This window comes from Desmodus rotundus, chromosome 12, assembly GCF_022682495.2.
Source record: "Desmodus rotundus isolate HL8 chromosome 12, HLdesRot8A.1, whole genome shotgun sequence".
NCBI lineage: Eukaryota > Metazoa > Chordata > Mammalia > Chiroptera > Phyllostomidae > Desmodus > Desmodus rotundus.
Genome location: NC_071398.1, coordinates 15,971,152 through 15,997,557, shown reverse-complemented (window position 1 = coordinate 15,997,557; position 26,406 = coordinate 15,971,152). Strand labels below are relative to the sequence as shown.

Sequence of the window (26,406 nt, the reverse complement as noted above, 5' to 3'; positions counted from 1 at the left end):
AAGCTAAGCCTCCGCCTTGGTAACAGGAGTACAGTTACCAGGCGGGCCTACCGCAGTCCCCAGTGCCTGCAACCGACGGCTTGCCCCATTGCTGAGTAGCGCTTGGATTACCTCAGCCATATCTGTAGCCCCAATGCCACTTTTAAAACTGGAATAAAGGGCTTTCATTAAGTACAAAAAAGGAGGAAGTAGCTCAGAGACAATACCATTATGTGAGAATCTTTATTTTGACAAATGTGCAGTATAAAAAATTTGACATGAAAAGTTAAAAAAAAGGCAGGTAAAAATAAATATGTTTACAAATTATTGTAGAAATAATACAAAAAAAAAAAAAAGACAGTTAAAATTCTCAATGAGGAAAAACCAAAATGTGTCCACTTGTATAAACGCTCTTCCCTTACTAGAAATGGGGATAAAGCTGAAGACCCGGTTTGGTTTCACTGCTGAAAAATATACAAAATAACTTAGAAAAACCAGTCGAGGTCAAACGTTGTGAGCCCACTACTTGTACTCGCCTACTTTTGATGTGAGGAAAGTTGATAACCACAGTGCAAGGCAGAGCTGATGGCAGGAAAGCCAAGACTTTGCCATCTGGGAATCCATCCTACATTGACCTTCAGGTAAAGCCTGAAGAAAAACAAGCCCTTAGTCAAGTCTGAGCTCTGCAGTTGGCTGACCGGATTTCCTCCATTGTCGTGCTCAAAATAGTTTACTTCTTGGCCAGCAACAAACACGGAAGGGCTTGGAACAACTGCCTTTAGCAAATGCCTGCTGCCTCTTCTAGTCTTCATGGATCGGGTCCAACATCAACCAGCAGCAGTCTTATCAGAAACTTGAGGTCTGTGATGCAGCAGTGTTGGCCGCACTTGGAAAACCTTTGAGTTCATGGGAGATGAAGGAAAGCACCAGAGTTTGCCAATCTGTGGCTCAGCACACTGTGTTCCTTTGTAGGAAGCACCTGGGCATGCTGAGGCTTGCCCCCTCAACTCCTCTCTCCCTTAGTGCTGGTTCTGTGGGGGTTGGCTGGACCCTATGAGAGTGGGCCATTTGGAGAGAGCATGCACAAGCAAGCAACCCCTCATTCAGAGGCTTGGTCAAGATCCCAGGTTTCAAACCCAGGAGCTGAGAATAGTCTGGATTGCCAATCTAGAAAAAGGCTTTCCCTTATTCCCCTGCAAAAGCAGGGGGAAATAAAACAGCCTTGAGTGGCCTGAGAAAGCAATAACTTTAGGAATCAAGTCCGTCTCCTAGTTTGGTTTCTGGAAAGAAGCAATTGCAATAGTGACTGTCCACTGCTGGCTGTAAGGACTCCCTGGAGAAGCTACTGAGGAGAATGGACAGTCTCCAAGACGACCAGCTTGGCCTTGAGGGTCCACTTTGGGAACACTGAAAAGCTTTCCATTAGAGACGATTGTCAAGAATTATAACCTGAAAGTCACGCATGCTACCCAGCTGCCAAGGAATCTGTCCCAGGCAGTTCCAAGGTGGTAGCCAGTTTGGTCAGAGGCTCCTCATAGGTTTTCCCCCATGTGCTGGGGGCAGGCTTGCCAATTACAGAGCGGCCTGTGAGAGTCCAGGCTCTGCCTCACTTGCCATCTTGAAAAACCCAATGAGGAGGAGGGTGAAGAGGTGATGGCGTCTCATTGAAAGCAAAGTGAGGAGGCTGTCTTGGGACTCAGCTGAATTTGAGAGGAATTCAGGAGCAGATAGGTTGAAATACTGAGTCTTCACTTCCTTTTTTAGTATGTTGGGGTTCAGTCTTCCCAGTAGATGACCAAAACATGTTATCTCCCAAGTAGAGTTCACAGACAAGCTAATCTAGACGTCTGGGCAGTTTCCAGGTGGAATACACACAGGCCTCCATATAGCCCATGGACTTCAGGGCCCCTGCCAATCTCTGTTCCCCCCGGTAAACTCTTTAACATTCGTGTCTATGTGCACCTGAAAGCAGTTAAGTGCTAACTCCCTGTCGGCTTGGCTCATCCTTGGGATGTGGAGATGTGGAATGGGGTGTATCACATAATAAAGCACCATTCCTGTACCCTGTTTTCGGATGCCCAGAGATCCAGCTTCCGGGCCTCGTATCTCAGGCACAATCTTATTGCATTGATAACTAGATTGAGGGGGCAGCTATTTACTAGCTGGCCCAGATCTCAGAAATTCTCCCACCACCTCTGGTTGTGTTCAGATGGGCTAAGAGAATCCCTTCCCACAAGCTGGCATTGCTCATTTACCTATCAGAGGTTGACACTGAGTGGAACTTAATTTTGAGTTAGCACACTCCCAAGTTCCCTCTGGCCCCTGGGGCAGGGTAGAATCTTTCCAGGAGACCACCGTGGAGCAGACAGGCAGCCTGGAAACAAGTAAGTCTTCTCCACCCCCCTGAGTTGGGATCAGTGTTGCCTTCTCTAAGCAGAACTGCCCCCGGCCATACTACAAATCACCATTCTTTGCACATCAGATTTGTCCTTTGGACCATTAAGAAAACTACAACAGCCTTCCCTCCTCCCTCCCACCCCATCTTTTCTCTTCCATTCCCCTTCCCTCCCTTACCCATTGCACTTTTTCCCGCTCTGCTTGAGGATCATGTCACACCTCAGCAAAAGCTAAGCTATACTGCTCTGGCTTCTTCCCACATCGCCGGGCTATGATGGCCAGATACAGCATGAGGAGGGCCACCCAGTAGCAGCCATACAGGATAGCCCCAGAGACAAGGAAGGCCAGCTCCGTCTCACTGAACAGGTCCTGGCAGTAGGCTGTATACGCCAGTCCTCCCAGAAGGACTGCCACCCAGATGGACACAGGGATGAGGCCAATGAAGTTCACCACAATGGTTTTTCGGCCAGAGGTGCCCCAGCCGGACTTGTTGATGGTAGCAATGGCAAAGATCTTGGCTGGCAGGAGGCTGGACATATAGAGAAGGGAGTAGAGGGACATGAAGATCATCTCTGCGTTGCCCCGGAGGAAGCAGGCATACGTAGCCTTGATAATGCCCACGAGCTGCACCGTCAGCAGGAAGAGGAGAATGTTCCAGATGCGGCCACGATAGAAAAGCTGTATGACTGTGGCAATGAGGAAGAAGGGAAAGAAACCTGTGACCACGGATTCATAGGTCATCCAGAGGTGGTGCTTATGGAACCACAGAGAGTTGTAGAGCCACTCCCGGAAGTAAGACTTGCTCCAGCGGGTCTGCTGGTTGAGCCACCGGAGGTACTTCGTGGGGGTTTCTGTGAGGCACTTGGAGCGTGCTGTATATTTAGTCCTGTAGCCAAGGCTCAGGACGCGGTTGGTGAGGTGCCGGTCATCCCCAAAGCTGCACCTGCTGCCTAGGAACTTCTGATGATACCAATCTTCCAGGAATTGCTGGAGGAGGCTGTTGCGGTACATGCCCAATGGCCCACTAATACACTGCACACAGCCAAAGTAGGACTGGCAGGCCCGCTCCACGTTGAAGGCCATCCAGTACCGCACACTGCTCAGGAAGGAGATCCATGAATCATACTTGTTGAGGATCTGTAAGGGAACCATAGATGCTGGGCCTCCTAACCTGAGACCATGAGCCCCAGGAGACAGACACCAGAGACCACGAGGCCTCCCTACCCTGAGTTCTGTTGCCCATTGCTCAAATGCCAGCCGTGAGTCCTAGCCCGTCCAGGGCTGGGGAACCTGAGGTTCAGAGGAGCCAACCACACCCGCTCTCCTGAGCACCAGCCCCAACTCTCCACTGCACCATCCCCACGGATTGTCCCACTGAAGTTACTCTAGCAGCCAAAGCCACCTTCGGTCTCAGGAGGCAGCCTATGGCAGTGACAGGCAGAAGGCCTTGCCAAAGAAGCAAAGCAACACCCAGCCACTTGTCCTGACCCTTCAGTTGGAAAGCTTGGGAAGACTTGATATGTTGGCAGCAGTACCCTCTGGAAGAAGATAATGCCCTTTATCCTGACCACACTGTCCAGAGCCCCTCAGAGTAACTTACCTAAGAGCAAAGGTTTCTCGGGGGCCTAACTTTGGAGGTGCTTGCTGTGCTATCAGCAAAAAAAGGAAGCACCCCCCAGGATCGATGGCCTCAGCATCCTATGCCCCTCCCAGCATCACAGGCTCTCCACATACCTGGTAGTTTTTCCCCCATAGGTTGAAAAAGGGCAGGAAAGGGTTGAGTAGCAAGTGAGCCCTTTGAAACTGTGAAAGAGGAACGTCTCCCTCACCCCCCAAAATACTAAGAAGTCAAGATGCCATTCCCCAGATCTGTCCAATTGGATTAGAAAGAAAGAGTCCAGAACCCCTCCCCCAGGAATGCTTCATTACTTCTTACTTGGACATCTCCCCCGACTCCCCCTACTTGGGGGTCCTCCTCTAGGACTCGAAGCATCTCAATGGTGCAGGCTGGATCCAGGACAGTGTCAGAGTCACACACCTGCAGAGGAAATGCACTGTCAGCCCATTAAAAAAATTTTTTTATCCTTGCCCAATGACATGCCATTAATTTTAGAGAGAGGGGAAGGGAGGGAGAGAAGCATCGATGTGAGAAACACTGATCAGGTTGCCTCTTGCACACGCCTCAACTGGGAACCCAACCTGCATCCTAGGCATGTGCCATGACCAGGAATTGAACCTGCGACCTTTCAGTTTGCAGGACAAACGCTCCAACCAACTGAGCCACACCAGCCAGGGTTCTCAGACCATTTTGGCTTCAGGTCACATGGCCTGAGGAACATAACTTCCATTCATATAACTCATTTCCATCCACTGGCTAAGAGATCTCTGCCAAATGGAGGGGGTGAGAGGAGTAACAAATGAAAGGAGGCTGAGAGAGAAACCAGGGGTCTGTCAGTTGCTGGACCTGCAAAGGGAGGAAGGGTTCGTGCTGGACAAGTCTTTAGCGCCTATGAAGCCACGCTCCTGAGAAATGATCTTAAAGTATTTCTCTGGGTCCTTGGGAAGAAAGAAGGCTCAAGTCATTGAAGTCAGATTATAGACACAAGGCCAGCAGACACCCCTCAGAAGGCCAAGCTCTTGCAGAGGCCACCGCCCGAAACTATCCCATAGGATTTTAACAGCAGGGTCTTCCCTGTTTCAGTTTCTGGCTTCTTGGATGATCCACAACCCAGTCACTTTGGCCGAGTCTCAGATCAGGGCACAGAATGGCTTGGGACTACTCTCACCTGGATTACACTCTGGATGGGTGTGAAGGCTCTGGGAGCATCTGCCCCCAAAACCTGGATGAAATCTCGCCTACCTGCCCTCCTTTCCTAGGAGGTTCATGGTCTGATTCTAACACGCAGCCCCGTTATTAGTTGAATCTGGGCTATGAACACACCCTGGTGCTGACTCCTAGTCTGTTTTCTAGAAAATTGCTGAGATGGTACAAAGAGCTCAGATAGCTATTGGGCAGGAGAATTGGTTTCCTGACCTCTGAGGGAGCAAAGTGTCCACAGATGAGCCCAAACCCTGTTCTGCAACAGCCCCAAATCCTTTTACTGAAGGTGCTGAGTGAAAGCCATTTGCCTATAGGAAGGGGACAGCCCCCCATGCTCTAATCTACCCAGCTTTCTGTCTCCCTGTTGGAAGACACAGTGGCCAGAAATAAGCCACAGAAGGCTGGGGGGGAACCAGGCAGAGCACCGCACCTGCTCTCTCCCACCTCTTTCCTTCTGGCCCCGGCTGGGAAGGCCCCAGGGCCAGACTCCCAGAGCCTCCTTAGCTTACAAACCAAGCTTCCCAGTGCGAGCAGGGTTAGGGAAGTTAGAGCTCCAGGCTGCATGAGGTTCCCCACTGTCTGGTGCAAGGTAGTCTCCATAAAGAGGAAAGACATACCCTCAGCATGGCTGTTGGAAGACAGGCTGAACTCCACCGGGGTGCTAAGGGGAAAGGCTGGCTCAGGTATGTGAGCCTGGTCGCTAATTCACCAGAACACACAGGAAAAGATGTGTAGTGGAGCAGGTTTGGGGGGTCCTGTGCTTCAAGGGAGTGAATGACAAAGTCACTGTGGCTTGAGCATGTGCCAGGGCTCAAGGGCTTTTGCTAAGCCTTCTGAGTCCTCAGGAAATGTTCAGATGCCCTTTGACCCTAGGTGAACTGCCCAATCAAGAACTGCCTCACATCCCTCCCTACAAGGCTGAGGAGGTCCTTGGGGCTAGGAACACAGAAAAAGGTAAATGTATCAAATCTCATGCAAAGATGCAACTTTCAAAAAAAAACCCCAAAAAACTGAAAACAAAAAATCTGTGGCAAGCTAATTTTAGGTGCATACAGTATAGGACATCTAAATATTGAGGTACTTAACATGCTGTCAGCAGGACTGAGTTACAACACAGGTAGGCTGCCACAATGGCCACCACTCACTCAAGCGAGGGGCAAAACCCTCTGACAAGGACAGAGAAGGGCAGAAAGAGAGGATTGGACAGCGTGGATGCTGGACCAGAAATCTGGGGGCCTGGGTATCAGTTTCTACTTGTCACTGAAACGCATGAAGCTCTAATCAGCTCTCTATAGGTTTTGTTATTTGAAAACCGGAGCTATTCGACCTTGACAATCTAATAAAGTTTTCAGGCTGGTGTCAATGAGCCCTTTGACTGGAAGCTGTTCAGGGTTCTGGCCCTGCCAAGACTCCTACACAGGATTGAACTGTAGGATGAGTGGCACCTGTGTCCCTCCACCTTACAGACATGAATTTGACACTGGGAAGAGTAGGGCTTTGGGTCCATAACTAAAACAGTATTTGAGTGCTTTCCAGGGTGATGACTCACTCTTTACCACACTTCTTTATGCCGGAGAGGCTCATCCCCACATTGCCAATGGTGAGCCAGCACAGCACAGTGAGTAAGAGCCGATATCTGGGCTCAAATTCTGGCTCTGTACCATACTGCTGAGTGACATCAGGCAAGTCACTCAGCCTCTCTGTGCTTCAGGTTTGCCTTCTGTGAGTGGAGATAATAATGGTACTTATCCCTGGCCCTGACTGGTGTGGTTCAGTGGGTTGAGCACCAGCCTGTGAACCTAAAGGTTGACGGTTCGATTCCCAGTCAGAGTACGTGCCTGGGTCCCCAGTTGGGAGCGTGGAAGAGGCAACCAGTAGACGTTTCTTTGTCTCTCTTTCTCCTTCCCTTCCCCTCGCTCTGAAAATAAATAAAAAGCCAAAATCTTAAAAAAAAAAATAGTACTTAACCCCTAGGAGTATTATGAAGATTAAAGGAGTTAATATGTACAAAGAGCCTACAACAGTGCCTGGTATTAAGTAAGTGCTATACATTTGTTTGCTGCCATTGTTGTTATTGTTGTTATTGTTGTTGTTATTGTTGTTGTTATTATTATTATTATTATTATTATTATTTTATGACACAAGTCACTGAGTTCAGTAACAGCAGAATCAGGACTCCATCCTAGGCCTTTCTGACCCCAGGAGGGCTGTTCAGAACCATTATGCCTGTTGCCACCTTAAGTGCAGAGGAGGGCTGTGCGCCACACAAGGATCTAGACTGGACTTGAAACTCCTGAAGGAGGGTATGCCCAGCTGGCTGACACAGCCACACACTCACAGGGAGCCACCCTTACCTGAATGTAGTCCACCGAACCGCCAAGGGCCTTAAAGGCTGTATACATGACCTCTCGCTTGCCTCCCCACTTCTGCATGATGCACGAGAAGGTGCTGGCCCGCACGACGTCCTGCACACGGTCCATGCCCTCCTGCAGGCTGGCCTCTGTCTCACCCTCTCCCACCTCATGGAAGTTGCTGCGCCACACAAAGAAGCCGGCCTGCTCAGTGCCGCCTAGCACCTCGTGGAAGATGTCCAGCATGTAGGCATCCTCCTGGCGATTGCCATCCACCACCATGACCACCTTGAGGTTGGGGAAGGCGATGCGCTGGACTGAGCGCAGACACTTGCGCAAGTAGTCAGGGTCCTCCTGGTAGGCGGCGATGCAGAGTGCCACTGCGCGCTGTGGTGGGGAGGGCAGCTTCAGCGTCCGGCCTGCCCGCCTCATGTGCCTGTGCTCCAGGAAGGCAAACAGGCTCTGGATGAGCAGGTGCAGGCCCAGGATGGCGCCGTACAGGCCGAAGGACAGGTAGTGCTTTTCTGTGTGAATGAACTGGTAGCCTGTTACATAAGCTGCCAAGATGCCACCCAGCACTACCAGGGCAAACAGGCTGGTGCCCACCACACGCAGGGCTGTCGTCAGCCGCACCGGCATCTGGTGGGAGAAGGTGGGAAATGTGGGGGTCAGGCAGGAGGCAGCATCTCCAGTCACTGGGAGTGGAAGCATTTACTCTGGGCGTGGCCCAAAACTGGGGAAATGACCCACTAACAAAAACCATTTTTATCACTGAGCATGACTAAGACTGTCTGCAGACTCAGAAGCCAGACTTCTATGGTTCAAATCCCAGCCCTGACACTTACTTATGTGTGACTACATTCTGTCCCTTAGTTAATTCATCTGTAATCTGTGGGTTGTAGCACTAATCTTGTAGCCTCTTTGAGGGTTAAATGGTGACATAAAGCACTTACAGTAGCACTTATTATTGTTAGGCAAACCAAAGCTGGAGAGAGCTACAGGAGACCTAGCAGGTGGGTGGCAGAACTGGGATCTGCCTGACCAAAAACTCTTAAAGGCAGGCATCAGTAGCGGGGAGGCTGAGGCACTCCTGAGCGCAGGAGGGGCCAGGGAGAAGGAAGACGGACAAGGAGGCAGCCAGTGGTCCAAGAGCTTCTACCCTGCTGTACCCACCAGGGGACTGCACCCTGGGAGGGGAATGTGTGCCAGTAAAGCACGGCCCATGAAGAAAGTGTGGGAGGAAGAGAGGAGAAACAACAGGAAACATAAAGAGGTGCCAGGGGAAAAAAGAAGGAAACAGCTTCCTCTTCTCAAAACAGCAAAATCAGTAAGAGAAAGTTTCCCTGGTTTCTCTGCTTTGTCACCTTTTTCTCATTTACTTGAGAGTCAGGAAAGAAAGGGAAAGCTACTGGGAAAGGCGGACAAGGGAAAGAAAGGGAAATGAGGGCTGGGGTGTGGACAGCTCTCCTGGAAGAGCCCTGCGCTCAGGGCACCAAAGGGAACTGCAGCCACACTGCAGCTGCCTGGGAGGCCCCATCAGCCTGGTCCTAGTGCCGGCATGGAATCTCTCGGCTCATCCCTCTGCCCGGCCACTCCTGCAAAGGCTGCCAGATTACCTTTGCAATAATCAGGGCTCCTAGCACCTGTACTGACGGAAACCGCTGTGTTTTAACGAAGAGAGCCTAAGATTAGACAGACACCACAAGACTTGTGCTTGAGACAGGGCTCTACCACCTCCTGGTTGCCTGACCTTGCCCAAGTTCTCTGGACTTGGTATCTCCCCCTAACCGGGGTTCTAATGCTTTCTTGCTTCATAATCTGAGGTATTAATAAATCATTTCTCTAAAAATGGAAGCGCTTCCAGTCATGAAAGACTACCCAAGTGGGAAGGCTGACTGGGGTGGGGGGGCGGGAATGCCTGATATGGAGAATCCCGTTACCACCACCACCACCACCCTCTACAGACAATGAGGTCTCACTTCCAAGCTGCAACTCTGGGTCTCAGCGAGCCGTCCCCTGAGCCCCGCCCCAGCACAAGCACACCTCCCTGCTAGGGGAACCCGCAGTCGCTGCCTACATCAAATGAGATTCAGGCACCAGCCCCATTCCAGCAGCTTCAGTCCGGAAAGTGCTGTTGGCAGCCTCGCCTCTCCGGGAAGCGCAGCCTCCGGGCGGTAGCTCTGCCCCACCATCCCCGGGAGGCTTCCTCCGCAGGGCTCCCAGCCCTCCCTGGTTCCCACCCCGCCCCCTCCTGGCACGCGCCTGCGGCCCAGGAGCCCCCCCAGACCCGTCACCCAGGGCCCAGGCGCGTGCCGCCCCCTCGTGTCCCCATCCAGAGCTCACATGCCGAGGAGGCGCTGCGCGCTCTACTGTCCACCTGCAATCTGGGAAAGGGCAGAGGGTCCGAGGCCAGCCCAGCAATCTGCTGGGCGCTGGCGGCCGCCTCGGGGCAGTGCCGGAGGCAGAGCCCACCAGGTTAATGCAGCCCGGAAGGCACTCGCCACGCTTCTCACCCCCCGCCCCCCGCTTGAGTCTCCCCTTCTGGGGAAGGAGGCACCGGCCACACCCACGTGCCGGATTCCCACGACCCACGGGAAAGAACAGGAAAACCCAAGGGATCGGTTGGACCAGGCCCCACTCATGCCCCCGGGGCCCGAGCTACCTTGACAAAGTGTGCCTGCAGACAAAGGCGACATCCCCGGTGTTGCCGGCCCCCACCTTTGCCCGGGCGGGACCCCCACACCCCGAGCAGAAATCCGAGGCACTACCCTGCACCCCCGACCCCTCTGAAGGCCAAGAAGATTCTATAGCCGATGACCTGGCGAACAGCCAGGCGCTGGTGTGGGCTCTGGCCGAAGTGCCCCTGCCCAGACAGGGCGCCGTGTTACCCCAAGCCCGCGCAGGGGAGGCTAGACCGCCTCTCGCCCCCGCACACTTTCCCCCTTCGCTCGTCCTGAGGGATTCAGGCGAGCTCAGCCCGGGCAGGCTAATGCGCTCCCGGCTTCAAAGGCACCGGATTAGGGACGATTCCCTAAGACCGACCCCCCACACATCACCTACTGGGCAAACGGAAGAAGAAAACCTCCAACCAAGGACGCACAGCGCCAGTCTACCCCCGAAACTTTGCAGGGCCGCCCGATCCGCAGCTTCTCCAGCTGACAGGTGTGCCCTGCTTTGGGGCCCACACGCAGCGGGATGGAAACTTGTGCGCGGGGCGGGGGCTCTTTCCTACCGGCTCCTCCGAGGCGGCAAAAGAAAGGGAGCCCAGGCCCGCGGATACGTGCGGCCTCTGCCCGGCTGACCCGCAGGATCGCGGGCGCCGAGCGCCTCGGTGCCCGGACAGGTGCGGACCCGCGGGCGGGTGTGGGGTGGGGGGAGAGACTTCAGCCCGCCTCGTGCCCGCACCGTCGTCCGCCTCCCAATCCATTCACAAAACCGGAGCCGCCAGGGAGGAAGGGAGGAGAGACTGGAGGAGAGGATGGAGGAAGAAAGGGAGGAGGGGTCAGTGGGGAGGGGGCTGCAGGACCCGCCGCCAGGAAGCCTGGAGATGCCGCAGCCCTCAGCCCGCCTCCCGGCGCGGGACTCCGCGCCCGCACATCCGGGGGAGCCGGTCGCGTCCGCGGGGCACCCCCGAAGCCGGGCGCTCCCGCGTTCTCGGCGCAGCCCCCGCGCGGCCCGCCCCACCGAAGCGGCCGGCGGGGCCCTCGCTCACCGTGCCGCCGGCCGCCCGCGCTCCGGTGCTCAGCAGGCCCGCGGCTGCTCCATGCCCCTCCTCCCGCTCCTCGCCGCCGCCGCCGCGCGCTCCGACTGACGAGCGCCGGCCCAGCCGAGCCGCCTTTAAGTACCGAGCGCATCGCCGCCGGGAGAGGCGCCCTCCTCCGGCCCTGGGGCCGGCAAAGTTGGGAAGAGTGGGAGGGCTCCCCCCGGGCCGCGAGCGTGCACCCCTTCCTGGCTCAGGCGGAGGGACCTCCACGCGGCCGGCGCTCCGCAGGATGCCGGCTCCCGCGTGGACGCGGCTTCCCAGCTTTGCAGAGACTCGCAGTCTCCGCGCCCTCGAAAACTGGGTTCCCCCAACCGCGCCAAAGGCCGAGCTCCTCCGCGATCGCCTCGGGTCCGGCTGGCTGCCCAGAGCAAAGCGCTCATTGTTCTCAACCTAGAACCCGAAGCGTTGCTAACTTTCAATACAACCCACGGGGCCTTCCAAAATTGTTACTCCCCGCCCCCTGCCCCGCGCCCGGCTTTCTGAGCCTGGAAAACTACTCACCCTGCAAGCCGGTGGAAAGCTTCCCTGACTTACGTACGCGAGGAGGCAATTCCCTGTATATGGTACTCCCTAAAACCAAGACTGCAGATTCTTCCCGCAGGCAAAATAATAATAATAATAATAATAATAATAATAATAATAATAATAATAATAATAAAGACTGGTCAAAGAAGGTGTTAACAATTATGACAAGCTTAGCTTTGAATTCCGCGATGGGGCGCCGATGACTTGAAGGCTGTTTGCAAAAGCTGCAAACGTCTTGAAAAACCTTGGAAGTTCCGGTGTCTTAACGCCAAAACCAATTTCTCCTCCTCCTTTTATACACCTTTATTCCCGATATCCATGACCTCTTAAATTCCCAACTGACCTTATGGCAGGTGTTTTCCAGGTGCCTGAAAGTTCATGCTAGACTTGGATGAGGTGGGGTGGGGTTGGGGAGAGATGGGGAGTTATCAGCAGAGGAAGGAAGTGTAGAACCAGCTGAACACACTGAGCACAATGACGGAAAAACTTGAAGAGAAATTATAATTAAAGACTAGTAAAAAGTAAATTTGCATGTCCTTCAAGCGCACCTGAGATGACTTCCATTTCTTTCCAACCTGCCACAAATTGAGTTGCAGTCTACAAGCTGCTCCTCCCTGCCTGCCCAGCAGCACTCACCCCGGGCCACCGAGCCCACCCTCAGTGCCCCAGGCGAGCAAAGACCCCTCCCCCACAAACCTCCTCCACCCACACCCCCCTTACAGATATCGATAAGTTGCACACTTTCGCTTGAGAAAATCATCACTAATGTGATACATCGTTTAAACTTTGTTTATTGTGTGCTTTTTAAATCTATTATTGAATCCACAATGACAATGTGTTTTGAACTAAAGACTGGCCCTACAGAGAGCTAATAATGCTCAGGGAGAGCGGGAAGCCCTTGCTTGGTTAGAAGAGGGCTCTGAAGGCAGCCAGCCAGCCAGTTCTACCATCAACTGTGTGGCATTAACCCCAGTATCTTCATCCTAGAAGTGGGACTGAGTGTCTACTTTACAGAGTTGTTATAAGGACTGAAGAGATTGGCTGGGAGTAAGTACTCAGTAGGTGGCACCTACTTGCCACGCTGTGGATTCCAAATGCCCACTTGCCCCTGCCCCCCCAGGATGTGACAGGAATTTCACAGATCAGTGTTGATGACAAATGCCTTGTCTTGACTGCATTATGGTCTCTCAGAGCCCTGGGCCACCTCCTCCACATCCAGGGGCATCACAGAGCTTGGAGTTGCCAGAGATTAGCTAACCGATCCTACCTCCCACCCAGATTTGCAATCTGTGACATTTTAGATCAGGGAAAACAAGCAGGGACTAGGTGGGGGCAAAAACGAGAGCTCCGCAGCCTGCTGGGCAGTGAACACCTGAGCTACAGGAGCCGTCCTGGTCAAAGGGAGGGCCCAGCATGGCCGACCGTTCTGTCGTCAAGAGCAGTCAGAAATCCAGCTTTCTATAAGAAGTCTCCCAATTTTTAAGTGTTAGAAGCTAATTCAATGTCGAAAAAATAACACTCCAGAGGCCAGGCAAAAATGTATCTGAGCCATAGCCAACCAACTGGCCACTTGTAAGTGACCAGTTTAGAAGCAGAAGGCACAGCCAGCTTGGAAAGATGCCACCTGCCCTCAGGGCGACGGCAACATGTCTTCTCCAGTGCAAGTTGCCTGGGGCTGCTCCGGGATCACCTGACTTTGTCCCATCTTGCTCAGCTGGATCCGGGGATTTATAGGCGGTGGGCTGATGCAGCGCAATTAAACCATCCTAAATGAACAGCCGGTCCAGTTGCAACATCATGACGAAACACTTGGCCCATACCAACTGGCTTGCCCAAGGGAGGAAACGCTTTTCTGTTTGCAGGGCCTTTACCTTTTGCAAAGGAGAGTCTTTACCTTTGAGGCTGGTCTATGCCAGGGAGGGTTTGTCTGTAACGAACATCTGGTTCTCGGTGCCCTATTTACAGTCATCTCTTCAGGAGTTGGGCAGGGGAATTTCCAAGGGGCTGATACAATAAAGCTCAACTTTATCTCTGCCTACCACTGGGGATTCAGAAATTGGACTAATTCCATACCCAATCACTTAAAAATGTGAACTCAGATGTTGTGAATTGGCTTTTACTCAGGTTCCAGAGGATAAGCCTCCCTATTCAGCTCAGTTGTAGAAGATCTATGCTTCATTTCAACATTCATTTAAAAAACTCTGAAGGCCTGCTCCGAGCAGAGAATGGTGCTTGGACACTGCGAAGTTTCAGGCTGTTCCCTGCCACCTAAATGTTCTCCGTTTTGAAGACAAATTATATTTAAAAAATTAAGTCACCATACAGGGCAGTTTGTCACTAAATGTTGATGAAAGAAGCCAACTAGGAGAGTTTGCAGATTTCAGGAAAGGGATCTCTGTGAGCTGGGCTGGGCTGGGCAGGGTTTCATGACCTTGACCTGACTGTGTAGAAAGGTGAAAGCATTCTAGACGGGAGAAAAATAGCTTAAGGACAGGAGCAGGTACAGAAATGGGTGAGGTGTGTTTGAAGGACGGTAAAGAGAGGCCTGGATGGACCAAGAAATTCACACTACAGAACTTGAACAGTGTCTGCTGTTATATAGGAAGCACCTACAAGCTGAGGAAGATGCTAGGGACAGGTTGTGGACGGCCGTGAATGACCAAATTGGTGGTTTGGATTTGATCAGGTAGATGGAGGAGAACTATTGAAGATGTCTGAGCAAGTAGTACTGGCCTGGAAGTATTGTTTGGGCACGGCTGCGCCAGTGGTGTTTTGCGGTAAGGGCCAGGAATGGGGTGTGGGAGACCTGTTAGGAGGCAGATAAACCACAAGAGAGGGCTGCGATGGGCCTGCAGCAAGGGCTGTGGGTGCTGCCTTCAGGAAGAGGACGTGGGGGCAGGCAGTGCCACAACTGACACTGGGCGCAAGTGAGGGTAGAGGTGGAGGAATAACGTCTACAGTTTGGAAGGACGAAAGGGCCACTCTCAAAGGTTTGTTTGGAGGGTCGGAGGTAAACGAAGCTGACAGTTCCACAAAGATTTCACCTTGCTGCAAATTGCAAACCCAAACGTCTGAAATGGTCAAATACCTTGCACCAATAGGAGCCTGCCATTCAATCTCTGGTGTCATCACTGGATAACAAACCCTCAGGTAAGCACGTGCTGTTCTGCTGGGCTCTGCTGGGCTCCTAGTGAGTAACTGGGGGCGGGGAGGAGGGGGGGGCTGTTCTAGCTCCTTCTGGCTGCCCCCCTCACCCTCTGACCCATGCTCAGTGCTCCTCCCTGGCATCCAGTCCACAGCTTTTACCCAAGCAAAGCGGAATGGATGGCAGCCAAGCTACCAGGTCTCCCCCAGTCCATCCATCCCTTCAGCTTCCCCTGGGCTGACTATAATCAAAACCTCTTGAAGCTCATGAAGGCGAACTTAAACTGGTCTCCAAAGAGGAGCAGGTTATGTCCCCCAGCTGACTAAATAGGGCTCTCTCTTAAAGGTGGCTTAATCTGCAGTACTAGTTAATACATAATTCGAAGTGGAAACTGTGTGCTTTGACGACAGCGAGGTAGCTACTCCCACACAAAGTCGCCCTTTCATAACTCTGCCCTCTTACCCACAAGCACGCTGCAGTCAGTCCCATTTCTAGGGGCTGTGTTTGAAGAAGCAGGTGTAAGGACTTTTCTGTCCTGCAGTTACAGCGGTGACATTTTTAACTCCAGTCTCCTTCTCTCTCCTTGGATGGAAGAATTGTTTTCATTTCAAATCAAGGAGACTCTGCTCTGCCACAGAGCAATCGGTCCATACTAAGGGGTCAGGTTCTTGTGCAGGTGTGAAGGTCAGGGTTAGGAGGGCACACCAGAGTGATAACCGCATATGGAACCAGACCTGGAGATGCTTTTCTTGGAATTCTTGGAACAGAAAAGGCTCTTCTTGGACATCTTTCCTTTTTCTCCCTCCCCTAGGTGAATGCAGGACAAAAAAAATCCAGGCCATTTTCAACCATAATCTACCTTCTTCATGGAATGTTGTGTGCAGCTAATAAAAATTATGTTCACAAAGAGAATGTAGGGGCGCAGCTTTGACTTGGGGTGGTGAACACACAATACAGTGTACGATGTGTTGTAGAACTGCGCACCCGAAACCTGTATAATTTTAACCAGTATCACCCCAATAAACTCAATAAAAAGAGAACGTAGAAATAAGCAAAAATGTAAACAAGGCAGGATACAAAATTGTTATGTGTGAATGACTACATTTACTTTGTTTTCTTTTTTTAAAATATTTTATTTATTTTTAGAGAGAGGGGAAGGGAGGAAGAAAGGGGAGAGAAACATCAATGTGTGGTTGCCTCTCATGCACCGCCCCCACAACGGGGACCTGGCCTGCAACCCAGGTATGTGCCCTGACTGGGAATCGAACCGGTGACCCCTTGGTTCCCAGGCTGGCACTCAGTCCACTGAGCCACACCAGCCAGCGTACTTTGTTTTCTTTTAAATCCTATGAATTAAGAGACAGGAGAGAAGTTCACTCAGATATTAAGATCAGGTTTGTTTGGGTGGTAGAACAATAGATTTTTTTTCTTCTTTGCCTTTTTCTCTGTGTTCTCCAAATTTCCTATCAATAGGTATAACAATTTTATAATAAAAAGGTATTTTGAGATGATATGAACTGTGAGTTCACAGAATTTTCTTCTAAACTGGGCCTGGGTGAAGCATAGCCTGTATCTCAGATGCACTCATGTGAAAACGGTCGGGCAACCTCAGTAAAGTTGGGGAGGCCCGGGTACAGGAGTAGTGGTAGCCAAAACTTGAGTACTTTGCTTTATTTAAATCCTTCCCACTGTTCCTTTGAGAAAATTTCAAAGGGAAGGGGGCAGTAGGCAGAGCTGTGTTAGCTCATCCAGCAACTCAGAGTGAATTAGAAAAAGACCCCTTCCTCCTGGGAACACAGCACTGAACCAGGACACATGGTTTGCCCGGCGCACCCCAGCTGGCGTCAGCCCCCACGGTGACCCTGGGGAAGGGAGGGAGGCGCACATAACTATGTGCTCTGTGAGTACCCCGAAACGCTTTTCTTGAAGACAGCATCCCAAGAGTGGTGATGCCAATGGCACCACACTGCTGCTCCAGGTGCTGACAACCCTGTGCAAGTACCCACACGCACCTCCACTCCTGCACATGCATGGAACTCCCTCTCCCTAAACGGACACACGCCTGCTAGCCCATTACACAAGCGCACACTTTCCCAGACCTTCATGGAGCTCAGTCCCAGTCTATGGTCACAATCCTAGTCCCCAGATCAGCAGGAGGGGAACAAATCGCTTAAGGTAACCTTGTTCCAAAATCATTTGGCTCTTGTTACAGTAACATCAACTACAGTTCTTAAATGTGCTGGCACTTCTGCTTCATGTTCTCTTTCTTGATTAAAGACATCATTAGTCACTGTCACAGAGGAGGTCCAGAGCCAGATCCTCCATCCAAGCTATTACAGAAGAGCCCAGGGTAGGAGCAGTTCCCATCAGCTCCTTCCTGGGAGGGACCCCCACAGTATGTCCTACTACCAGAGTTTTCTTTGCTAAGACCCCCCCCCAACACACATACACATACACGCACCCCTTTTCTCACCAGACAAGCTAATACAGTGGTTCTCACATCTGGCTGCTGCACATTAGATTTTAAAAACCTGGGAAACTTTTTAAAAAAACGCTAATGCTTGGATCCTATCCTGAATCAATTCAGTCAGAATCACTGGGGGTGAGCCTCAGGCTTGAGTTGTTTCGTTTATTTTGAAATTCCCAAGGTGATTCTACTATGTATCTAGCACAGAGAGGATTATCCTCAGCTGACCTGCATACATTTCTGGCACAGTGTTCGGACGGTGCCCGAGCCAGCCAATCCCAGAGGTGAGCCCCAGAGTGTTCTGTCTGTCCATCTTCCTCTAGCATCTTGCCTGCCACACCTGTTTGAATTAACTAACCTTAAAAATCTAACCAATGAGCCCTGGCTGGTGTGGCTCAGTGGATTGACTGCTAACTGAAAGGTCGCTGGTTCGATTCCCAGCCAGGGCACATGCCTGGGTTGCAGGCCAGGTCCCCGGCTGGGGACAAGCGAGAGGCAACTGACAGATGTATTTGAGTTATCTCTCGCACATCGATGTTTCTCTCCCTTTCTCCCTCCTTTCCCCTTTCTCCAAAAATAAATAAATAAAATCCTTTAAAAATGTAATCAATGAGCTATCAAGCCAGAAGGAAAGAGAGAAAGGGTGCTGATGGAACTGGAAACTAGAAGGGAGAGCTGGGGAGAACCATGGGGGGCGGACCAGAAGGGCCGGGTCAGCCCCCAGAGCTCCACAATCTACCTGCAATTGGACTGACACAATCTTTTGTTGGCAAAGGGGCTACCTGAGGAAACTGAGGAAAAACCAGTCAGCCCTTGTCAGTGGGAGGACAGAGCTGCCACAGGCGACTGGGATTTTGCCCTTTGGGGGCTTTTCCTACTCGAGGATGAGTTAGGGTAGTGGGCCCTGGCCTTGGCCATGGAAAAATACCCACGCACTGGGGCCTCGTTCTTTGCAGTCTCTGAACAACACGGATACTCAGTTTCTTTGGGGAGGGGGGACTCATCCCCCACCCCCACCAACTCTTTGAAGCATCAGCACCACCATCCTTTTAGTAAAGGCAGCCTAATTTCAGGATGGCGCTTCCCTGGGATTAATATGGTCACCATAGGTTTTGAAGTTTTGAAAATGGTATGTAGTCTAATAAAGGCTGTATATGGGGAGGTGGGGGGGAGGGGAGGAGCTCGTTCAAGTTCTAGAGACTCTGCAAGTGTGGAGCAGGCGGCTTTGTTCTCTCCAGCGCCGGGCTGCCTGTGCATGTGATGGCTCGGGCTGTGCATCAGAAAAGCCCCACCCAGGCACTGTTCTGAGTGGGCTTCAGTTCTAAGGCAGACGGTGAAGATTAAATCTTACATCATTTAATAAACCACTTAAAGGCCCGGCAGCTTCTCCCTGTTCCCCAGCACACAGGGGGCTCCCGCGGCCCTGAAGCTGCCCTGCACTCTCCCTGCACCGTCCGCGTCTCTGTTAGACGACAGAGTTAGACGCTCCTTAACGGGTTAATATTAAGAACTGGTAAATAGAGGAGGAACTTTCTCTGCTCAAGTGCACTCACGTCTCCCCTTTCTCTTCTCATTTGTAAGAACTTGCCTCGCTGGCCCTTCTTTTTTCTTTCTGCAAACAAGGGCCATTAATTGATGTCTTTTCCCCCCCTCTCTCAAGGAGTGGTATGGAACAGAGTTATTAACGTGTATGTGCAAGAAATATTTATGCAAGAAATAAGTTTTTTAAAAAAAGATTTTATTCATTTATTTTCAGGGAGGGTGAAATAATGGGAGAGAAACAACAATGTGTGGTTACTTCTCACGCCCCCCCACTGAGGACCTGGCCTGACTGGGAATCGAACCACGGACCCTTTGGTTTGCAGACCGGCGCTCAAGCCACTGAGCCACATGAGCCAGGGCTGAAATAACAGTTTAAATATTCCATTGTTACCACTCTGAAAATGAAATCTGAGAACTGAAACTGCTTACAGGAGATGAAAGGGTAAAACAAAGCAAAACCAGCAGCAAAGCAAACCAAAAGGGGATATTTCTGGGTTCCAGAGTTCAGGGGAGACCTGCTACACTTTCTCTGATGCACACAAAACGTGGCTCTCTGCCCCTCTGCTCCCAGGAAGGCAGCCTTGGTCCACAGCACAGCCATCGCCACCCCGGGAAGAGCAGCAAGCCTTTTGATAAGCCATTTAGAAAAGGCTGTCGAAGGAGCAGGTGGGCTGGGGAACATGAGCACATCTCACCCACAGCTGCTGGGCAAACTACTAGGTCGAACACCAGACATATACAGTAAGTTCTGGTGTCTGAGGTTGGGTTTTGATGTTCGGGACACTATCTGGAAGGAATCAGGGCTGAAACTTAACTCGATATAAGCGGTCCATTAAAACAAGCAGGTGGAACCACTTAGTATTAAGCAGTTTTTACCGTTTGGAAAGGAGCCAGAATGCCTGGGTCCAGATACTGGTTTGGCTAGTTCTCACTACCTATGTAATCTGAGACAAGCAATTAGTCTCTTGTGTGCCTCGGTTTTCCCCCTCTGTAAAATGGGATAATAACAATACCTGTCTCAGAGGCGCAGTGTGAGGACTTAGTGGATTAACGTATGTCAAGTGCACAGAAGAGAATTGCTCTTTACACTGTTAACTGATTATGTGCAGTGATGTAGGGCTACTGTGATCATTCAGCCCAGGTTTTACAGGATGAACAGATACTTCGAGGGGCCATCAGACCCTACGTCTGGAGTCTGGTTTGGGAACTGGGGTCATTATCCTGAGGTCATTCCACACCCCATGAGAAGGCAACCCTAACACTCAGAACAGAATCTTGGGGCTCAGAGTCAGGAAACAGCCCTTTTCAGTAGACTGCAGGGGCTCCGGATTTCTGCCCAGGGCGGCCCAAGTAAGCCCTGACCTAATACTTACAGCCGGGATATTGCTGCTGGTGGGTGTACTTGCGAAGCATGTTATTGTGCCCCTACTGGCGGTTTTGGTGCACAGAAAGCTCCAGCCCCTGAAGATTTCCTAGTCCTGAGTTATTCAGAGAATGGCGCTACCACTTAACTGTGGGTATTAAAGCAATGTCAGCTGAGGACTGGAGAATGCAGACCAACACTAACTTTTTGGTGAACGTTTTGGTACTGACATTTAAAATGCTCATAGCTTCTTGATCCAGCACCCCTATAGAAACACTTCAGTACGCAAAGAGTCATGTTTAAGAACTACTGAGGAATCGCTGGAAATTAGAAACAACTCTACTAATCATCAAGAACAAATGCTTAGCCCTGACTGGCGTGGCTCACTTGGTTGAGCATCGTCGTCCCACAAAGAAAACGGCTACGGGTTTGGTTTCATTCCGGTCAGGGCACACGCCTGGGCTGCGGGCCTGGTCCCTCCCGGCTGGGCTTGCGCATGCAAGAGGCAACTGATCGGTGTCTCTCTCTCACATCGATGTTTCTCTCCCCACCTTTCTCCATCCCTTCCCCTCTCTCTAAAAATAAACAAAATCTTTTTAAAAATGCTTAAACCAACCGTGGCTCCCCTGCACAGTGGAAGACATGCCACCACCACAAAGACAAGGACAGACAGGAGAGCATCTCCGAGGTATATAACTAAGAAAAACTACCTGGGACACTAGTTACGGTGAAAATCGCATTTTTGTCTTTGAAAGCAGTACTATTTGTTAGCATTCATTTGGGAAAAGGGTGAAAGGAAAGAAAGCTCTGGAGAGATATACACCAAATGATGCTCTTGGGGTAAGAGTGGAGGCGAGGTTGTGGGAATTTTTCTTTCTTTGTTACATACCCATTAAATTAGTTATGATTCATATAGCCTATGTGGTCAGCAAACACACACACGCAGAGGCAGCCAGGGCATCCGTACCTGAGGGCTCCAGCTCTTCGGCGCTCTCAGAGGGCAGAGGCGGGCACAGGGGCGTTGGTAGGCATCCTTAGGATGCGTCAGCGGAGATGAAATGACTTCTTTGTGGCACCTGAACGCCAGAGCTCATGGGGATATATGAGCCCCTGAGTGCGCTTCCCAAACTGGGCTCTCATTGAAAGGCTCTTCCTCCCATACTTATTTTGGGGGAAGAGGCTCCGTGGTATTCAGCAGTTGTTCAAAAGAGTCTGGCTGGAGCCCAGGAGACTTGGAGCCAAATCCCACCAAAGGGGAATTAACAATAGTTTGCTTCCCTGTTCCATGATATTGAGAGAGCCAGACAAGCTTGTGGGTTTAAAAAAAAAAAGAAGAAAGACTTTCCAAACTGCAGGAAACACAGAGCACCTGACCATGCTACTCTCTGCCCCACAGGGACTGCAGACGGTGACCTGGGCTGGGAGGCAATCCCTGAGCCCTCCTGGTGGCTTGGCGCTACTGAGTCAGTATAAAGAACTGTGGGGAGGGGCACTGGAAGATGACCCGTCAAATTAGTGGGCACAGCCCCTTCCAGGGCTAATGGTGAGGGTCTGCACTTCCCTCCACTAGGCCTGGGCCGGTCAGCAGGGAAGAGTGCAGCAGCCAATGTTCTAAGAAGACAACTTCCCAACCCCCAGGCGGCTGCTCAGTTCCAAGCAGAGTGGTGCATGAAAATCAGGGGTGCTGGGCACTGCAGTGAGGCTGCCGCATGTGCCTGCAGGACGTCTTTGGCTGCAGAACTCACTGGAGGACACAGCCGGGCCCTCAGAGGTCGTGTCTGTCGAACAGGGGAGCAGGGGAAGAGGAGCCCCCACGGTCACAGAATAGTGGTTACCTCTCATAGCCCTGCACTCAGCTCCTGTTTCTCTCTCCCTTACCACTGAAGGTCCTGACATTTTGGATTTCTGTGCAAAAAGACTGCAGAAGCCCATCTGGTTTCTGCAGGTCAGATGAGTCATCCCCCAAGTCATTCCTACCAATTGACCGACTTTCAGATGGCTTAGCCAGCCCTCCGCTGCCGCTACCTGCAGGTGAGGGTCACAGCGGGGGCAGGCAATGCTCCCTTCACTCCCCCTCTCGCAGACAAAGGGACAGCGCAGGGGGGTGGCCTGAGGGCAGACAACATAACTGCTTTTCTCTTTCTTCTTGGGTCAGTGAGGAGAAACTGCTACTGCTGGAGAAGATGGGGTGGTGGAAAGGAAGAGGGGTTCACCGCTTCATTCTGATTGAGACAAAAACTGTGGCTGGGTATTCAATGCCTTCTGTTTACAAGTAGTTCCCATTTTACAGAACTTATCATCTTGGCCTCAAAGCACTTTCCAGGAACAAACTGAAGGGGCTTCAGGTAGAAATAGGTCTGGGGCTGCCCCCCAGGCTCAGAGTGGTCACCAAGCCTTGATGTGATGTGATGTGATGGGCACATAGCCTCCCTCCCCTCTTCCCACCACTTTCTTCTCTGCTGCAGCCACACTGGCCTCCAGACAGACTCCCCTCTGGGCCTCTGCCCGGAATGCTCTTCCCCCGAATATCTTCATCCTGACTCCTTCGCCTCCTCCCGATCCTTACTCACATATCAACTTCTCCGTGAGGCCTCCTCTGGACAAGTTACCTAAACTCACAGCTCCCATCCCCATAGGCTCCTCAACCCCTCCCCCACTTTATCTTTCTCCATAGCATTGAACACCAGTTGACATTTTGTCTATTCTATTAATCTTATTCATTATCTGTCTCCTTCCACTATGAAGTAAGCTTCCCCGAGGGCGAGGGTTTTGTCTGTTTGTTTACTGCTGTGTTTGCAGTGTGTCTGGTGTAGCATCTGGAACATAGTAGGTGCTCAATAAATTGTTGTCATTGATGTCTGTGATTTGCTTCCCTACCCTCCAGTTTCTGACAGCTGGGCCCTTATATGTGGATAGGTGGGTAGAGCCACAGGGAAGTAAAGGAATGAAGAAGAAGGGTGAATAAAGAAAAGAATATTAGGAAAAGTTATATGTGTGGAGAGATAAGGAGCAAAGTATAAATTGAGATTTCTGATTCAATAACAGAGGACTTGCAGAAGGTCAAGTTTGTGCCAGGAAGGAAGAACACAGCAGAAAGGGAAACTCTCTAGAATGTCCAGGAAGTCTAACCTGAACAAGGAGTCAACGCCTGCACACAATTCCTGGGGTTTGGCTGCAGCCACAGCTTTGGGCCTCCTGCCACAGTGCCATCCTCTGAAGGCCAAGGGAGCTGAGCACAGCAGGCCTGGGAAGAGGCGGGAGAAGCCAGGAAGGGAGACAAAGGAGAGGAGGGAAGGGGAAAAGTAAAAGACCGGGTGGGCAATCCACGGGAGTTTGGGCAACAGACCACTGGGCAACGGAGGAGCCTGAAGGTGAGAGGCCAGGAAAACTTCAGCAGGAGAGATGACGGGAGGAGACTGGAAGGGGCAGGAAGAAGGGGGCTCCGAGGGAGACGAGGTGGGCAGAAGTGGGAGGGAGCGTGGCATGTCGTTACTACACAGAGCCAGACCCCTCACAGGCCCGTGCAGGGAAGTATCACCGTTGCTCCTGCCATCCATCTGCCCCTGGAGGGTTTTTTTTTTTAAGTTTTGTGTTTTTACCATTCTTAAGTTCTCAGTTCTTATGTTCTACCCCAGAGATGGATGGAGATTTTATATATAAAAACTTGAAAGAACTATTTAATAACTTGGAAACTTTTAATATTTTGGTCATGTTTAGGAGGGTTACATTAAGCCATCTTCCCCTTGAATTTGGTAACAAAGTAAAAAAAAAAAGTCACTGTGCAATAGAATCCATGGAAATCTACAAAGGACAGATGCTTATTGCTACTCGCCAAGTAAGTGAAATTAAGAGCCAATTTTGGCCCTGTATGGGTAGCTCAGTTGGTTAGAGTGTCATCCCAATACGCCAAGGTTGCGGGTTCGATCCCCAGTCAGGCCACAAACAAGAATCAAGCAATGAATGTGTAAATAAGTGGAACAACAATGTTTCTCTCTCTCCTCCCTCCCTTCCTCTCTCCACAATTTTTTAAAAAAGCAATTTAATTTTTTAAAAATTGATTTTAGAGAGAGAGAGAGCAAGCGAGCAAGAAACATTGATTTGTCGTTCCACTTATTTCTGCATGCATTGGTTGATCTTGCATGTGCCCTGACTGGGGATCGAACCCAAAACCTTGGCATTTTGGGACAATGCTCCAATCAACTGAACTGCCCATCCAGGGCGAAAAAGAGGCAATTTACAAATGGAAATGCAGGGACTAGAATACTTCATGAGGCATTTCCTAGGAGACTAGGTTCTTAGACTACAGAGTTTCTCAGTCTAATCAACACGATCAATTAGGACATGTCTTCAGAATTGGAATGCATTTAATGCAAATGAAGTTGTAAGCTAGCCCTGCCCAGATGACTCGTTGGGTGGAGAGTCATCCCGTACACCAGGGGACTGCGGGTTTGATCTCTGGTCAGGGCACATGCCGGGGTTATGGGTTCAACCCCCAGTCTAGACACGTGGCAGAGGGTGATATCTCTCTCTCACGTAGTAGATTTTTTTTTTCTCTCCCTCTCTTTAAAATCAATGTGCATGTCCTTGGGTGAAGATCAAAAAAAGCGTGTAAGTTAACCCAATCATCTAACATACTCAATCTGATTATGTGATACGGGTTGTATGGAGTCTAGTTAAAGGAAGGCCAAGAAACAAGAGTTTTTGGTGCATATCTAGCTGGTCCAAAGGAGTTTCTTCTCTAATTTGAAAGCCCCAATCCTGATTTTCTAGATATCCTTGACTTGGAGAATGGAAATTAACCCAGCTACCCTAGCTGAATGGAAACATCCCTTAAAACATCTCACTGCCTTTGCTCTAAATCTTTCCTAAGGTAATTTGTGATCCCCAACTGTCTATAAGCTGACTTCTTTAAAGGAATGCATACCGCAAAGGTTCTAAGCTAAGAACCACGTCTGTAATCTGGCCACAGAGAAATCTCTTGTTGTTAACTGACACACAGGAATAGGCATGCTTGTATATAGATCCTTCAGCCACCTGAGAGTTTTGGAAAACTGTGTTCTGGTTCCCCGGGGCCTCGTTACCCCAGAGGCAGGGGTCAGATGCTGTGGAAGAATTCTGTACCCAGGCCTGCAAAGCTGAGAGCTGGTCAAGGAGCTCGGGGTCAGCCTCGTCAAGGCGTTGACAACAGGGAGTGCCTTCTGGAAACAGCAAGCTTCTCCTTTTTCTCTTCTCTTAGCTGCAACCAAAACCCAGTGCCCAAATATATAAATAAAGAGGACTCCACAGTGCTGCACCTGAAATGATTCCGATAAACCTGGCATCGGGTCCGCACACATTCGGTACAAACCCACCGTGAAAGCATTCACTCACCTCCCTAAAGGAGCAGAGGACTGAACGCAGGATGTACACGGTCCCATCTGAGCGGTTTGTGGCTCCCTTCTCCTAGAACCAGGGCAACTCCATGCAAACAGCGGCAGAGGGCGTGGAAGACAATGGCCAGGGAGGACAAACACAAGGCTTACCCTTCTTTTCTCGAGGTGAAACCAGCCCGATTCTCTTTCCTGGAGAGCAAATCCTCCTTGACACCACAGCCTTCCATCTCGATAGCAGAGGGCCAGATTCAGACCTGTTTTCTTTCCAGCCAGGGTCATTTTATTCCATTTCGCATAATTCAACAACAATTTCCTTCCCCTCCCTACCTCCAACTGCGTTTTCATGTTCTAAAATGCCTCTTGACCAGAGACATAAAGCCACCTGCAGGGTCAGCCATACTGCCAGCCTCAAAGAGGCCGTGGGGCCACCTGCTGGAAGGCTCGGGCACTTCTCTGGCTGCTGGGTTCCTCCAGGCTCCTCCAGGTCCTTTGAGCCCTCCAGGTCTACGGCAGGACCACGATCTTTTTCTCCAGCTTCTGTGGTGGAAACAGGAAGTTTCTCATGATTTCATCCAGCTCTTCCAAGGCCAGCTGGGCATGGAGCTTGGCCACGTCATCAGGCTCCAAACGCACTACATGCTTCAGCAGGTGGTAGAGATCCTTGAGGACATCCCTCAGCAC

The 26,406-nt window shown here is 51.0% G+C and overlaps 2 protein-coding genes across 4 annotated transcripts in view; both read right to left on the bottom strand.

Moving 5' to 3' along the window:
* Window positions 1-242: 242 nt before the first annotated feature.
* Window positions 243-26,070, bottom strand: HAS3 (hyaluronan synthase 3). 3 transcript variants are annotated; one of them, XM_053914512.1, is made up of 5 exons: window positions 25,876-26,070; window positions 25,724-25,795; window positions 7,552-8,187; window positions 4,313-4,414; window positions 243-3,513 (listed from the first exon to the last, which is right to left on the bottom strand). In XM_053914512.1, exons 1-5 carry the CDS (start codon window positions 26,068-26,070, stop codon window positions 2,590-2,592), a joined length of 1,929 nt encoding a protein of 642 aa, XP_053770487.1. In that variant the 3' UTR covers window positions 243-2,589. The 3 variants fall into 3 exon arrangements, with proteins under 3 accessions (XP_053770487.1, XP_045047700.2, XP_045047701.2); XM_045191765.2 differs by lacking the exon at window positions 25,724-25,795; XM_045191766.2 differs by lacking the exons at window positions 25,724-25,795; window positions 25,876-26,070 and adding an exon at window positions 11,261-11,357.
* TANGO6 (transport and golgi organization 6 homolog) overlaps window positions 25,965-26,406 on the bottom strand; it is a 136,345-nt gene continuing 135,903 nt past the window's right edge. The window contains exon 18 of the mRNA XM_024556161.4: window positions 25,965-26,406. Coding sequence (XP_024411929.2) covers window positions 26,230-26,406 — 177 coding nt within the window. The 3' untranslated portion in view covers window positions 25,965-26,229.